Raw genomic sequence first — 17,067 nt, forward strand, 5'->3', positions numbered from 1 at the left:
AGGAGGAATACATCCATTTTGCCAATGCTCACAGAGAAGCCAGAGGAGGTTACAGACTAGTACCTTAGCTTCTGATGATCATGAAAGAGAAACTTTGGCTGGCCTGCCACCTCTGATAGAACAGGTGAAAGTAGATGAGTCTTGTAGCTGACAACCAGCTTCTTTCCAAGCAGTAACAGGGACGGAGAAGGGCAGGAGGAAGCAAGGCTTCTGAAGCAGAGTAGGGAGACCCCACTCCCCAGTATGAAGTTGAATTGTGGATCCCTGCATTCCCCTTTACATTGTATTTGTGATAGCAAATTGTGGGGTCCTGACTGTAGGTTCCAATCTAGCCTTACAAGTGTAAACAGATAGAATTTTCCTTCCCTCAGCAAGAGAGAAACCCTGCATGATGAAGGTGTATAAAAATTAATCGTTCATGGTGTAAACATTTCCGGAATGTAAGTTTCTAAATGTAAATGTTCCTAATTGCAAAGACAAGGCTTTTCTTCAGTCAAAATTAACAGAGAAATAAAAAGAATGCAGTGAAGTAATAAACAAAGTATGATTTTGGTGTGAAAAGCAAATAATCATGGGCTCAACTGATCAACTAAAACTAATACATGTGTAAACAGGCCCAGATTTCATAACATACTTTTTTTTAGTTGTGAGGCCATGGGTATTGGTACCTCCGTGAAGCTGCAAGCTGCTTTGTGAACATTCCACAAACATTAAAGTTTTAGATATGTTTTAAATTGCTAAATCTGGATATCTCAAATTGCTTGATTTGTCAGCATTTTAATAGTTATTAAGAAAAGGCTCTTCTGTGCAGCCTGTCCCTCCTGAGGCTTGCTGGACTGAGGGCTTGCTTAGGAGGCAATAATTCAACAAACAAAAGAACAAAGAACGCAAGCAATAAAGATGACTTTTACAACTGAAATATTTTCCCCTTATGAATTTTACTATTTTAATGACTTCCTATGCCAGATTCAGTTCTCAGTTACATTTTAAGTCTGATACACTTTCCTAGGTAATGATTCCACCGAAGCATTTATCCAGTGAGTTTTCCATAATAGCCTACTGAACACATGGTCACCATGGAGAAGATCAACACTTTCTAGTGAAAATAAACCTCTGTATGTGCCATGATTTCCTATCAAATAGGTGACAGATACCACACACAAAATGCTGACATTCTAATTATACCTCTGCATAAGGCATTGACATTCACATAATCAAACCCATTTCCCCCATCATTGCCTACTTCCCCTTTAATACTACAGAATAAAATGTTTTAACCCATGATTCTAGACAACTAAAATTTTCAGGTACTACTTACTGGGAGCAACTCAGCATAGGTGTACTTTCTGCGAGCCTGGTATTTTATTACTGTAGAGTCATCTAAAGTTATGCAAGGTATCATGTCCCTGCTCACTGACTTTAGCCTGAAACCACAACAAAATAATAATAAATAAAAATTTAATATCTATTTAAGAAAAAAAACTAAGACTGTCAATGAAATAAACAACTAAGAAAGGACATCAGACTGGTAAAACAACATAGCAAGCAATAGAGAAAAAGTAAATGGAGTTCAAACTTACACTGAATGTAAAAAATGTAAAGAAATACATGTGACCCTGTGGAAAAAACTGACACAACTATATCTTTGAGGCCAAATGCTTGAGGTGGGTTTAAAGAATGTAAATGTATGTAGAGAATATTAATGGTTACATGAAAGGGTAAAAAACTTGTATTTGGAGAAATAACCCCTTTTGTGTTGTGCCACAAACAAATGAATAACTAATCAGCCAGAAAGAAATTCCCCATGCAAGCATTCTACAGCATAAATGTGCTTCACTAAGCAGAATACTGTGTTAAAGATAAGTATTCATGAAAACAGCAGGATCTAAAAGCCTTTCATAAATGTTTGAGGTATATTAGTGTGGAGAAAGATGTACTTCTGTGTACTTTTTGAAGTACTTTTTGAAGCCCTTTTGTGCTTACGCTTACTTTCTGCTGCTGGAAAAGTCATCCCTTTGGGGGCTCTGACGTGATGACAAAACAGGTGATAACCTTGATGAACTCTTCAAAGAGAAATTTGGTGTGGCTAGTTTCAAAAAAGTTGTTGGTGTGCTGGTTCTACTTTTCTAAAAGGTACAGCAGAAAAATAGGGCAATTAGGTTATTTTTCCACCTTCGCATTTTCTTAACATGTTCTCATTAACTACTCAAAAGCATTAAAAGGTTTTCAGGACCATTGTTCCTTATCGATCACAATATGTAAAGCTGATAATTGCAAAAAACTTCTCTGAATATCTTCCAAGATTTTTCAGGACACTTTAATAACTATGATAACTTAGAAATTACATTTTTTAACAGGTAGAAATATGTTACATATACTCTGCATAGAATTACAGAGGATGTCAGGTGAAAAGCATGCTTTGTGAATCTTGAGAATCTCAAGGACACCTTGAGTAGCTCTGTAAATTAGGGCTGTAAGACAGATATAATCACTAAGACCAAGAGGGGAAGGGTGCATTCTGCCACACCTTCATTAACTTCTGAACAAAATCATGCTATAACTTTTTGGAGATGTCAGTTGCACTCAGAGCGCTCTCAAAAATTCAGCCTAAGTTACTGTTTTTTCTAAGCTCTTGCAAGCACAGTAGATATAGAAGATTTAGAAGTCCAGATTTCTCACAGCAAAAACAGCAGCAAGAAATCAGCTGATTCTGTAAGAGCCATGGGTGCCAGGTCATGGTTTTCTTCAAGTGCTGAACTCAAAAGGGGCTGGAAAACCTGCAGAGTTAGGATCCTGTCTCCATGACCTACAGCTAGTCCTGGGTCATTAGCACACCTTGTGAAGCCAGAGCTGGTCTCTGTAAGAAGCAGCTGCTTCTGGCCCATTCCCGCTGTGCTCAATGGGAATCTCATCCTGAACTCAGCTGCTTCTGAACAGGAAATCTCTCCCACTGTTTTTCCTCCATTAGCCCTATGAAATAGCTTTTTGAATACATGCATTATAATTGTAGTCTAAAACTATCCACTTCAAAGTAACAGAGGTGTGTGTGAACAGATCTGTGGCATAGACCATCCAGTTCTTGATACTGGAATCACACTCTAGAGTCACACTCTCCAACTACCTTCTGTCCAGAGACTTAACACAACATTGCTGAAAACCTGTGGCTTTCACTGCAATCACCTCTCAAACTGAGGCTTTCAGGGAAGAGCAGAGTCAAAAGTGAACTGGCCATCTGCAAGCTACATGCTGTGAAAAAGACAGGTCACTGTCCTGTGGTTCATGGCCCTCTGTAGAAAACAAAAGTCATGTGTTGCTAGATTATTGAAGTACTGCAGTGATAGAAACCAAGCAAAACTCTGCCCTTTTTACAAACATGGAAGTAGATTCAGGGTGACTTCAGTGAAGTTGTGGGAATTACTCTAGATTAAGATAAGGCTGGTTGAGGGGCAGAATCTGTGCTGCTAGATCTTTAATATATTAATTCTGAGAATGTCAAGCTAAAATATGTATCCAAAAGACTTACAAAATAGCCAGGACATAACTGAGAAGAAAATTTGTCTCAATTTACAGTGACCTGTTGCATAAAATGTAGTAAAATGATACTGTATTTTGCTATATAACCAGCTGGAAGAGAGAAACTTGCTAAATCTTGACTTCCTAACAAGCAAGTAAGATATGCTTGTTACGCTGAACTCAAGGAGTTTTATTGTTATTTCTGATGGGACAAGGCTTTGGTCTCAATGTCATGGTACTACCTACCTGAGGAAGCATCCTGGGTATGCAAGATTTAGGTGTCAATGGCAGCAATGACACCATTTGTGGAAAAGGATCAATGTCTACCCTTGGTCTCTCCTGGCACGTGTGCCAGAACTTCAGTTTTGCACTGGCAGTATCTATTGCTGTCGAATGAGTGACACAGAATCTGGGACCCCTAAAGAAAAAGAAAAGGAAAAACAAAACAAAACAAAACAAACAAACAAACAAAAAACCTAATAAATAGAATTTTTCCAAAGCATGAAATACTAGGCTATTTGGCTTTTTTTTCCTTTTTTTTTTTTCATTTTCCTTTTTTTTTTTTTTCATGATGGTGTTTACTGTATCAAGATATGGTGCTATAAGCACCTAGAATTGAAAATCATTTAAAGACATGTTTAGACATTGCACTCTTACAAATTTAAAAACAATCAACACATACATTAACTTAGGTTCCAAATACTGCACCATTACACAGTTGCCTTTGTATGAGTCTGTAGTGGGATATGCCACATTCATACTACAGCAAAGAATAGGAAAGAATTTTAGGTCACAGGACATAGACCACAGCTCTCATGAGGCTTCACAGCAAAGTACACAACTGCAGGTATTTGTTTCTGCCTGCAATTTGTTGATACCCCTTGGGGAGGAGAGAAGACCTTCAAAAATCTAGCTAATGTTTTGGAAACAGGCTAGAATTTGTATCCTTGCTTAAGCTGTCAATATGTAAAGGCATTTTGTATAACAGACATTGAACAGTAAAGTCTCAAGGTCAAATTCCACGTAGATGTATACACAGAGCATCCTCAGAAACTTGAGAAGGGCAGTATGGGGAATAGGTTAGGACAGAATTAACCTTCTGTGCCTGCAGGGATTTCTCTACCCTGCAGCCAAAGTTTATTAGAATGGTATCCAGGGTAGCTATACACAAGGTAGCTCAGATGCTCTGGCAGTAAAATAACAAAGGTTCAGTAAGGCAGATCTACCTGTCTTCTCAACAGATCGCAGTGTAGTTTAGTCTCAGCTAAAAACAGAGAGGCAACATCTGCTAGTATTTATGTGACATTACTTCTCATAATTGCAATGGGATAAGTGAGAAGAAATAAACCTAGTATGCTTATCAAAGAAAAGGGAAATTTGTTAAAAAGTATAATCTTAGTTCATTTTCATTTTTTCATACCAGTAAAGAAGAAGAGGTTTCACTACTTCAGGCTGAATCCGCCTTAATTGCTTTATATTCCACTGATCTCCACGTAGCAGATCAAGTCTGAGTAACACTTCAGAAGTGAGGAAATAGTCTCCACTGCTCAGCAGATAGAATTTTTTCATCCTATCAAGTTGCCTTGAGTCAAACAAAAATAGTCACATAAGCATGTATCATATGCTATATAGAACTAAGTACAGTACATTCTACTGGTTAACCTGCTGTCATGCAATGTATCTAATTGCAAGTGGCAGAAGCCAAAACAATTTTTCCACAAATTAAAGACATGTTGTGTATAAGAAGAAATGTACAGTGCCTTAGGATAGACAACCTGAATCTAGTAGAGCCTTTCACTAAAGCACTTTGTCATACAGAATGCCCCACTTGTGATTTTAAGTTATTTTATTCTTTTTGCCTCTCTATTGCTTTCTGTTTTCCAAATTTCTTTCTAACAAAGCCTTAATACTAAGGTGATTCTGAGCACACGTAAGTTTTGCTTTATCAGCTTCAGCAGACTCATTTCTGACTTACCTGTCAGGATACTCATGATTAATTGTGTCCATTCCACTCAAACATTATTTATTCTGAAATCTCAAAACCTCCATTGATCTGTGTTACAAGTATAAAAAATAATAGGAAGAAATGTTAAATAATGCAAAATACCTTTGTTGCCTTGTAGTGTCCTTAAGAACCTTTAGTCTTTCAATATCCATCCAGAGACACCAATACCTCTCACCAAGTGTTCCTTTAATGAATTTCCTGAATCTTTCAAACTCATTTCTGTTGCCAGCATCATATGTTCTGTGGCTAATACACCAGGCAGCCCTACTGTCGGCCCCATCACTTTCAGAACTTGATCTTAAGCTCACTTCTTCAGTATCCTGTTCTCTTACATCTCTCATGGAGTCAAAGACAGTAAATGGAGAAGAACTTTGGGAAAAGAGTGGCTCTGCAGTACCACAGGCAACTTCGTTATTTGCTAACTCGTGTGCAAACACTTCAGGCTGTTTATGGAAATCCACGTCACTCTCAGTCTCGGCAGCTGGCTGGTGGATCAGTTCTGAAATTGATTCCTCCATTACTATGGTTTCTTCTGGTGTCTGAAGAGTTGCATTCTCCTGTCCACTTTCTTCTTTTGATGCACTTCCCAGTTTCTGGTCTACATAAACTGTCTGAGTGTGAGCAGGAGTTTCAGCAATGGCCACAGAAGAATGCTCCTTAGCCTCTCTGGATTTCTCCCTAATATCACCAGCTTTTGCTGATGCAGTCCTTGAAGGAGAAAGGAAACTCCATTGGTGGTATTCCTTAGACAGGGAACCTGCTTCTGCATTAAATCAGAAAAGATAATTGAACACATTTTTGGTTCAGGTCTGTTCTCTTGCACATCAACATTTCCAATGCAACTTATTCATACTGTGCTGCAGCAGCAGAACAATGAGACTGTGTTGCACTGCAGCGCAGGTATCAGTGGAGGTGCTTCTGCTCTTGCTATCTGGCTAGAAACTCAGCCCCATGACTCAGAAACTCATTCTCTATTGCATTCCAGCAGAACAGCAGAGTTCAGGAACAACTCCCTCTGGAGTCAACTGTCCTGTTTACTCAGCTGAGTATCACAGATCCTCAGCATTTGTTAAACCATCTTGTTGTGCTGCAGGGCCTGGTTTCTTCCCTGAGCATTTGCTAATGGTTTGATCAAAATTGTAGCAGGATTGTTTTCGCTTTAGGCATACGGAAGCTAGTAAGTGATAAGTCTTTGTTTAATTATTGCAAAGTGTCTAAAACATCAAATGTGCCTCTGTCAGCTGCATAAAGTCTTGGCATACACAGGAGAACAACAAAGCCCTTGATTATGTCAAGGACTCTGGAAACATTTAACAAGCCTGCAGTCCAGTCTGCCACACAGAAATGGCTCCCTTCTGTTTAGAGATGTTTTATAACTAATAAGTTCATAACAATGACCAGCCATGTTTATTTGTTGGTACGTTGGTTGTTGTGTTTTTGTTTTGTTTTGTTTTGTCTACACTACCCCACTCCTCTTTATGCCCATGCTATGATGCATGTCCTGCCATCCTGGTCTGCTGAGAAAGAAACTTGATGCTTTAACTTACCCAAGCACCTTTTCTACTTCTGACAGGCTTTCAACAAAACAAGTACTTCTGGAGCATGTTAGTGGAGATGATTTGAATATACATACTGTTTACCTAGGTTAATGCTGCTATCATTGTACAGGTCAGCCCTGTAAAATTGAGCAGAATAACTACAGATATTCTGAACATCAACAGAATCTAAGTGAAAGAAAAAAAAAAAAAAAAAAAAAGTCATAATTCAACTGTGGCTTTAGAATATCTTCATATCAATCCAGTAGTTAAAGTACTGGATAAGCTTAGTCTTCTGTATTTTCCTAAAGCTAAGACTTAGGCATTCATATTCTCTTGTATCAGTAAGGTAAGCACCTGGGTACATTCAGTCACATTGTCAATGAGACGGATGCTACAAACTCTGAGCACTCGCACTACATCAGACTGTGACAGAAAAGGGCTAAAGCCCTCTGATCCACTAACTTCACATTTGCAATGTTATCAGCCATTGTAACTCTCTACAATAGGCTAGTCAATAAATGGCAACGACAGTTAGACATTCCTTGTGTCAATCTACAAAGAAGCCAAGTGCAGGCCACTGCCACAGACAGAACCTTGGATTAGCATTGTGGCATAGAAATTCCCTGGTCTGCACTTACATACTTTCATGTGTAAGTACCTATGACACAATAGTTGACATTAATATAAAGTCAGTGTTATTTAAAATATCTTTTCTTATTACTAAACTATTTCTAACACTGTCATTTGACTAAGTATAACTTCTCAACACAGTTCTATGAAACTGAGACATGAATAATGATTTCACAGGACCTAGGAGAATCAGGGAGAGAGAAACACAGCTTTTGAGTAATCAAAAGCCAAGAGGTAAATGGTTTTGCTCAAGACATCTGTTCATCACCCTAATCCAGCTAAAGCAGAGAGCAAGGAATTCAAACTGTATTATCAAAGCAAATACCTTCAGCTATTGTACTCTTTTTAATTGTAGGCTGGTTCTGAGAAACTTAGCTGATGCCCTTTATTGCTTTTAGTTCTTCTTGATGCCTAAAATAGATGAATATTGTACCTAAAAATAGTTTTCTGACTGGAAAATAAATGCTAGCCTTCCCGTGAAAGAAGAATAAAAAGCAGTAAGTACACGTAAAATCAATGTCTATATTATAAAATACAGCTTTCAGTGAGAAAAGAAATCATTGAGGCAAAATGCTCAGAGGACAGAGAAGTTTTCTATAGTTCTGTGCTCAGTCCACTGCAATACGGATCCATGCTACATAATGGGACTCTGCAAGAATGGTGCACTTGTGACCTTTCTGCTCAAAGTACTGCAAAAATTACTGGTCGAGTCATGAGCTGCAAACAAGTGCAACTTGAATAACTTCATCAATAATCCATGAATCAGCAATATGTTTCCTGAGGTAATCCATATGGGTTTGAGAAAGAAGACAGATTTCTGGAATTACCATGTCTTCCAATTTTCCATCCAGCCTTTCAACTCCAAGGTCCCGGCAGTATAAGTCTCAAGGTATGGCTGTTTTTTCTCTGGGAGGAGAGAGAGAACTCTCCTGAGAGAACTCCCAGCAACTCTGTTCATTTTGCTATTGCCTCCAGAACAGAAGCAAAGCTATGCAATCATGTATGTTAACATGTGTGTCTGTGTGTTTTCTCCCAGTACCTTTGAACCTGCTGAACAATTTCAGTTGATAAACAAGAATGTCACAAACAATTACATTTTCTAAGATTCATAAAAACTGGCAGCCAGAAGACCTTTAAGTGCTCAACATAAATACCCTGGGATGGCTGCAGTGCAAATCATATATTATCAAATACCCAAAGGATCTAGACAATAAAGTCTTTCAAATCATCTCAAAAGAAAACCAACTAAACAAGCAAACAAAAAAACTCAGCTGAAACTTAAAGACATATGTGAGACATAAATGTGTAAGGAAAGAGGCTTCTACTATCACAAAATTACTTGACTACTAGGTCAAATTTACATTTAATGTTGTGGCTAGGGAAAGAAACAAACCCATTTTTCCCCCATCTGAAGCCTGAGATACCATGTGAGACTTCTGGAAAGTAATAAACGGAGTTAGTAGCAATTCCTTAGAATGCCTTCTATTTTGACCTAGTCAGACAGTTATATATACAATATCTGGGCCTCTGTTACTTACCTAGGCCAGTTTTGTCACTTAATGAATCATCTCTTTCATGCATCTCAGGCAAATGCTGAATATCTTGGATTTGACTAGAAGCTACAGGACGCGTAAATGAATCTGTAGTTTTTGTGGATTCACTTTCTTTTGCTAATGTAAACCAATCCTTTGTCTGAGAAACCGTAGCCTATGAAAAGATATGTCATAGAATGATTCAGCTTTATTTATTGCAGTGTTTCTGACAGAGGGCTTACTGTCTGTAGTCATTTTGTGAAGTCTATTTGTATACATTTCTACGCCAATAGTTCCCAGTGAAAAGAGCTGTATGACAGTAGCTGAGCATACTCATAACACAGCAGCAGTTCTGTATAGGTTGTATGACCCATCAAACTTCTTCTATAGCACAAAGGTCTTTAAAAGGATGGAATATTTAGAGAATTAGTTGTTCAATTAAGTTGGGACCTCAATTACAATAACCCAATTTAACCCAATACATTCAATCTAGCTCAGTGTCACACCCACTAAACATTAATTTTACCTGGCCAAGTGATACATAGAACTTCTTCATAGTGAATGAAGTGTCATCCTCTTCAGGAGAGGGAGGACTTGTGTCTTCCTTCCTTATCCAGGGATAATAGTTACTGTCTATAATGAAATTAATGCCAGTCTGGCTCCATTCTACTTGTGATATCAATTTAGCTAGCCTGAAATTAAATGTTCAGAGAAGAAAATAGTTAGTCTTTGCTTTTAGTCAGAGAAACAATTGATTTTTCCCTAGAACAGGCAATAAAAAACATGACCACTCTGAAAATAAATTGCCACAGGGAACTTCATGTTCTACTTTATTATTTCACCACTCGCCTGCTGTCACATATGTAAACACCAGTACTGCCATTCCATAGTCCACCAGCTTTACAGATGGTGGCCTGCTTTACATTATAAATCTTTACCAGCAAAATTGATTTCTGTCAGGATGATCTCACATATATCCATACAGTCCAAACCCTGCCAAGAAACACTTGAACATATTGTTTGCTAAAACTGAACTATTTTCCCAGATTGCAGAAGCCCTGTATCAGTACCAGACATTACATTTCCCGTCCCTGACACAAGCAATCTGCAAGCAGCAATGCCACAGCAGTGCTCATACTAATTGAGCTTTTAGATGATAACAAGACAGCAGGTGCTACCATGTTCAGTTGGCTGCTCTATGTAGACATAATACTGAAGTGCACTCCAGTGTTACCTTGTGATATTGTGAACCTTGCAATGTCCAGAAAAAGGCAGTATTAGAACCACAAGACCAGGAGGACCTTGAGGATGCTTTGGCCTCAAGAACCATGGCAGAGCTTACTCAGTTAAGTCAGATAGCAGTATAAAACCAAGGTGCATGTGAAGGGAAGAAGCCTATGCCTTAGCATATGACCATGAACTGAATGCCCATTTTTGTTTGTCCCCACTACTTGAAGGCAAAAGGATTTCAATCTAGGATTGAGATACCTTGTGGTGGTTTCACACTGAAGGGCAAATAAGTTCCACCATGCTGCTCTCTCATTCCCCTTCCTCAAAAGAACAGGAGAAAATACGATGAATAAAGGTGCATAGGTTGAGATAATGACAGGGAGATCACTCACCACCTACCACCATAGGCAAAACAGACTCAGCATAGGGAGATTAATAAAATGTATTGCATATTGATAACAGACTAGAGTGGTGAGAACTAAAAGCAAATCAAAATCACCCTCTCCCCCAACTACCTTTTTCTACGTCCTCCTCCTGAGAGGCACAGGGGAATGGGAATGGGGGCTGCGGTCAGTCCCTGACAGGGGTCTGTCCTTCAGGAACAGAATTCTCAAGTGTGGATCCTCCACAACCAGCCCTTCTGCCCCTGCATGGGCTCCTCTCCGCGGGCTGCAGCTCAGGCCCTGGGCCTGCTCCTGCGGGGGCTCTCCATGGGCCGCTGCCTCCTCCAGGCCACATCCACCACCTCCACCGGGGGCTCCTCCACGGGCTGCAGTGTGGAGATCTGCTCCGTGTGGGACCCATGGATTGTAGAGGAACTTCTGCTCTGGCAACTGGAGCACCTGCTGCTCTCCTTCTTCACTGACTTTGGTGTCTAAAGTGTTGACCCACTCCTCTCTCCCAGCTGCTGTAGCACAGCAGTTTTATACTTTATTAAATCTGCTCTCACAGAGGTGCAACCAGCAGGGCCCACTGGCTCTGCTCTAGCCAGAGACAGGTTCCTTTATGGAGCTGACATGGGGTGGCCTCTGGGCTCTTCTCATATAGGCCACCCCTGCAGCACCCCCTCCCCCCCAAAAACCATGCCACATAAACCTAATACATACTTTCATCTTATCTGCATCTTTAAACACAAGCTTCCAAACAGCTCAGCTTATCTTGCTCCTGATTCAGGAATGTAATTTAAAGCACTGATATCTACAGAAATTAGACACGTATGTACAGACTGGGGGACTAGAGGATGGAGAGATCTGGAGGGGAAGACTCATGAGGAGCGGCTGAGGTCCCTTGGTTTGCTCAGCCCAGCGCAGAGCAGGCTGAGGGGAGGCCTCATGGCGGCCTGCAGCTCCCTCACGAGGGGAGCGGAGGGGCAGGCGCTGAGCTCTGCTCTCTGGGGACAGCGACAGGACCCGAGGGAACGGCATGGAGCTGGGACAGGGGAGGGTCAGGCTGGGGGTTAGGGAAAGGTTCTGCACCCAGAGGGTGGTCGGGCACTGGGACAGGCTCCCCAGGGCAGTCATCACGGCACCGAGCCTGCTGGAGTTCAAGAACATTTGGACAATGCTGTCAGACATATGCTTTGATTTTTGGGCAGTCCTGTGTGGAGCCAGGAGATGGACTCGGTGATCTGTGTGGGTTCCTTCCAACTCAGGATATTCTATGATTCTAAGATAGTTTTATTTAATTATCTTATGTAACTCTGCTTCATCAAAATAATACTAATAATAAACACCTTTAGTATAGCAGAAGATCAAGCTTTTAGTGTTTCACAATGCCCAGATGCCTGAATCATAAAGCAGGCTTCTACTAAAAGTAAAATGGAACACTCTTTGATGGTTTTCTTATTCTTTGCAGTTTCCCTCATGAATTTAAGTACAGTCTTCAGGATATTGAAAGTTAAAAATAATTTTGAATCTTTTCATGTAGAAGTCAGTACCCCAGTAACAATTCTGTTATGACAATTAACAAATATGTTTTGTGAACCACACTGCCAGGCTGCTTCTCCTTTTAGGAACCCTACACACTACCGTTATCAACATCTAGACACAACCTTAAGGGCTGTAGAGACAGGTCCTTCCAAAACACAAACCAAACCTCTTGAATATAAGAAAAGAGGCTGAAAGGACATCTGGAAAAGTACAGCAAGTGTATAACTGGAAATCATCTAAATTTTGCCATGGCATCCCACAGAGAACCTTGCAAAAGGAAATCTGAAGTAGGCCTGAAGGTACAAAACAGATAATTGAGATAAAAAGGAGTGTCTGTCTTTTTTTTAATGGATTTTATGGATTCATCTCTTTTACCCATATGGCTTATATATTGATTAGAGAGAAATGTATTGCTATCATGATATCTCTGTGAAAGACAGATCCAAGAATCTGCAAATATTCCTCCTACTCTCTCTGTAGTGTTGTAATATAGTATGTAATTTTGGTCAAGGATAATTACAGAAAAACAACTGAAAAATGTCACTAATTTTAACTTATCCAGGTTGCTAAAATGCTAAAAGACAAGAGGTGAGAGAAAACATATTGAGTACTGTCAAGATTAGTTAAAGATAAAAGATAAATGTAGATTTAAAACTGAGAGCATAAAAGACTGTAATACCTGTATTCAAAGTAGCAGTCACTTTCTAGAAAAGCTGGAAGTCTTTCTTTCTTAATCCACTGAACCGCTTGTTCTCGATCAAGACGCTATTAAAAAAGAAATGCCAAAGATTTGCAGTGACTTTATTATTTTGGTTGACATGTAATGGATTCTGTTCACCCCCGTACTAAAGAAGCATTGTCTTACAAAAACTAGTATACAATGTACATCACCTTTGTTATCCAGTTTAGCCTTAATTGTACCAGGACAACTGAATTTCTTTACCTTGCTATTAACAGGTAATAAGTTAACAGGTTAACAGGTAATAAGCTAAATATGATTTTGCCTATGAGAGTACAACTTTTTTTAACAAATCATGGCTGTTTTTTCTTCAAAAATAATGTCTACCTAGACTTCAGCAAGGCCTTTGACACGGTCCCCCATAGTATTCTCCTGGAGAAGCTGGAAGCCCATGGCTTGGACAGGTAAACACTTTGCTGGGTTAAAAACTGGGTGGACAGCCGGGCCCAGGGAGTAGTGGTGAATGGAGTGAAATCCAGCTGGTGACTGGTTACAAGTGGTGTTCCGCAGGGGTCAGTGTTGGGGGCCATCCTCTTTAATAGCTTTATTGATGATTTGGATGAGGGAATTGAGTGCACCTTCAGGAAGTTTGCGGACAACACCAAGTTGGGGGGAAGTGTCAATCTATCTATTGCAGGGTAGGAAGGCCCTGCAGAGGGACCTGAACAGGATGGGTCAATGGGCAGAGGCCAATGGGATGAGGTTCAACATGGCTATGTGCTGGGTCCTGCACTTTGGCCACAACAGCCCCATGCAGAGCTACAGGCCTGGGGGAGAATGGCTCAAAAGCTGTGCAGAGGTAAAGGATCTGGGGGTGCTGACTGATGCTCGCCTGAACATGAGCCAGCAGTGTGCCCAGTGTAGCCAGCAGGACCAGGGAGGTGATCATCCCCTTGTACTCTGCTCTGGTGAGGCTGCACCTCGAGTACTGTTTTCAGTTTTGGGTTCCTCAATATAAGAAGGACATCAAGGCCCTGGAATGTGTGTATGAATCATGCTTTTACCACACAATTCCAATACAAATTAGATGCTAATGAATTTTCTGCAGTAGGAAACTGATAATTTTTCTGACTTATTTATCTGTTATAGACAGACATTTTTACATTTTTTCCCCAATAATTTGAAGAATAGGGAAGCTTTAGCATAAATTATAACTCCCAAATGGTAGAACTCTGGATATTAAAATAATAATAATAATCAAAGATCAGTTATCACCTTTCCCACTTTTATGTTGCATAACTGCATTGCACACAGTAACACATAAATGGAAATCTAAGCGTGAATAGAATCAGACTCTTAATATATTTCCGCTCAGGTGGTCTAAATCTCAGTGCCTACTCAAAGCAGAAAGCTAGGTGCCACCAAAGCGTGATTTGGAGGGTGAAAAGGAGGTGTTAAGTGGTGAGCTACACAGAAACAGCTAACTGAAAAACTTGCCTAAGGGTCTTACAAAGAGAGCAAGTGTGGGCCACCGTGAACCATAACTATTAAAATGACACGACACACATTTTTACTTTTCTTTTAAAAAATTAAAAATTAAAAAGCGTGTGTTTTTAATACTCTTAGGGGACAACTGGTTTTATTTATCTGAGGTGCACTTTTCTTTTTAGTGCAGGTGAAATTGATTATTAGTAAAAATCCAATAACTCCTTTTGTCCAGAGAAACAGGTGAATTTGGGGCAAGGATGGAAGTATCAATGTTTTTGCTACTTGCTATATCAAATAACCAGTTCATGTAAATTACATTTTAAATTTTCTTTCCATGAGCTAATATTTCATTAGGGACCAGGTTTATTTCTCCTTCATACATATCTGTAGGGGATTAAAAAAAATCTAAATTACTCAGAAATTGGGTGGTTTCATTTAGAGAGAAGAAAATATTTCAAAATATGGAAAGCTTATGTTGGCAGTGGCTCACACAATGTAATTTGTGGAGATGGAGACTAATTACTCCCAACCATACTGTATATACCTCCTTTTGGTAACTAACAAGCCTTTTGGAAATACAAAAGATTGTCTCTTTATTTTGGCCAGCCAGTTTGCATTTAGTATTTATGTATTTACTGACTCACAGCCCAGTTTTTTATCTGAATGATTCATAACATGTTCATGTCTGTACATGGCTAGTACACAAAATTATATATACTATCAGAAGGAAAGAATCTCTACTCTTTCCCATTCCCGAAAGACAGATGCAACATTTAATCTGGTGGGTTTTGTTACCTTGGTTAGCTTCCTTACCCAGTCAGCCTTAGGCCATGTTGGGACCCAATCCAGTAAAGCTTTTAGCACGTGTTTAAGTTTAAGCATGTGTTTAACTTCACTTGATTAAAGTTAAACACATACTTAAGTGCTTTGCTGAACTGGGGTTTCTCTGAAGTAAGGTATGTGGGATGCCAGCCAGTTTCTTTCCATAGTGGTGACTTGGGTCTACCCAACTCTGCAGTTATTTTTCTCAATATATTTCACACCGAGTTGATTTTGACTATTGATAAGAAGTTACCTCCAAATCAAGTTACCTCCAAATCAATAACTAGCAAGTGTGTGTGCACACATGCAGGAGGACCTTTTGCTTATCCATAAATTTGTGGCAGTGTGAAAGGAAAGTAACATTAGTAGGATTTTTCTCTCTATTTATTTCTCAGACTAGGTGCATTTGAATTCAGGCTGTAGCCTGAAAGGTCACAACTCATTTTCATCAGTAATGTGTGAGTGATGGCTGCTCAACTGTCAATCAATGAGAGAAGTGAAAATAGAAGCAGTCAAAGCAACAGAGGCAGCATTGCTCTATGCTTGGAAGATCAAATTCTATCTGATTTTAACTGAACTACTTGGTCTGAGATGCCTTGTGGTTCCGTCACAATGTGGTACAATGAATAAAGTTGACATCTTTCACCTTACATAGTTGCAGTACTGATTTTTGGCATACTGTTTTGCAGGCCATTTAGTTCCAGCTCAACCTTAAAATGCTGAGTTGAAGTGGATGAGGGTCTAAATTCTCTGGTTTGGGATGGGATAATTTTCTTCATATTAGCACATATGGTGCTGTGTTTTGAACCTGTGACCAAAATAGTGTTGATAACATAACTGTTTTAGCTATTGCTGAACAGGTCTTACTCAGCACCAAGGCCTCTTCTTTTCAAAGCCTGCCAGCAAGGAGGCTGGGGGTAAACCAGAAGATTGGAGGGGACACAGCCAGGACAGCTGACCCCAGCGGACCAAAGAGATATTCCACACCATAAGCTGTCCTGCTCAGCAAAAAAACTGAGGGGAGTGATGTTCAGAGTGATGGCATTTGTCTTCCCAAGGAACCATTACACATGGTGAGCCTGGCTTTCCTGGAAATAGCTGAACATCTGCTTACCAATGGAAAGTAGTGAATGAGTTCCTCATTTTGCTTTCCTTGCACATGCAGCTTTATTTTATTTATTTATTTATTTATTAAAACGCCTTCATCTTGACCCATGAGTTTTCTCTTTTTTACCTTTCCAATTCTCTCCCCAGTTCTACTGGGGGAAAGTGAGCAAGTGGCTGTGTAGATTTTAGCTGCCCACTGAGTCATATTGTTCCTGAAAAAGCCATAATGCTTCCCATCTTTGGAAAATTCCATGGAGAAGGAAAGATATCCTTCAGTAATATAGGAGTCCTGTTGCTCCAATCCATGAGAGATGTAAGTAATAGTGAAGACAAGGTGATGGCTTTGAATTTGTCAAAAAAGTCATCCACTGTAACAATAATGTGAGTTTATCCGAGAGAGCAATGTTAGCCACTCTTGCACAAGCACAAAACATTTCCTCAGTTGAATCCTGACCCCAAATAAGAAATCAAGAATAGTTCTTCTGCTTTTGTGCTTTTGTCCCAAGCAAAATATTCATGAAAATAATCATTTAACATGGTGGGCATGTCTGTGAGCTTTGTCCCGTTTTAGCATTTTCCCAGTTTATATTGCAGA

The 17,067-nt window shown here is 39.7% G+C and overlaps 1 protein-coding gene across 6 annotated transcripts in view; it reads right to left on the reverse strand.

Moving 5' to 3' along the window:
• RGS22 (regulator of G protein signaling 22) overlaps positions 1–17,067 on the reverse strand; it is a 71,584-nt gene that overhangs the window by 41,601 nt on the left and 12,916 nt on the right. For 5 of the 6 annotated variants that reach the window (XR_004748659.1, XM_035319272.1, XM_035319271.1 and 2 more), the window contains 9 exons: positions 13,056–13,141; positions 9,745–9,910; positions 9,225–9,393; positions 8,514–8,655; positions 5,621–6,226; positions 4,934–5,095; positions 3,760–3,931; positions 1,988–2,126; positions 1,319–1,425 (listed from right to left, as the gene is read on the reverse strand). Coding sequence is in view for 5 of the 6 variants with exons in the window: in XM_035319272.1 (XP_035175163.1) it covers positions 1,319–1,425; positions 1,988–2,126; positions 3,760–3,931; positions 4,934–5,095; positions 5,621–6,226; positions 8,514–8,655; positions 9,225–9,393; positions 9,745–9,910; positions 13,056–13,141 (1,749 nt within the window). In the remaining variant the exon portion in view is untranslated. Of the gene's footprint in view, positions 1–1,318; positions 1,426–1,987; positions 2,127–3,759; positions 3,932–4,933; positions 5,096–5,620; positions 6,282–8,513; positions 8,656–9,224; positions 9,394–9,744; positions 9,911–13,055; positions 13,142–17,067 lie in introns of all 6 variants that reach the window. The other variant, XM_035319269.1, reaches the window with a different exon arrangement.

Source organism: Oxyura jamaicensis, chromosome 2 (genome assembly GCF_011077185.1).
Source record: "Oxyura jamaicensis isolate SHBP4307 breed ruddy duck chromosome 2, BPBGC_Ojam_1.0, whole genome shotgun sequence".
Lineage (NCBI taxonomy): Eukaryota > Metazoa > Chordata > Aves > Anseriformes > Anatidae > Oxyura > Oxyura jamaicensis.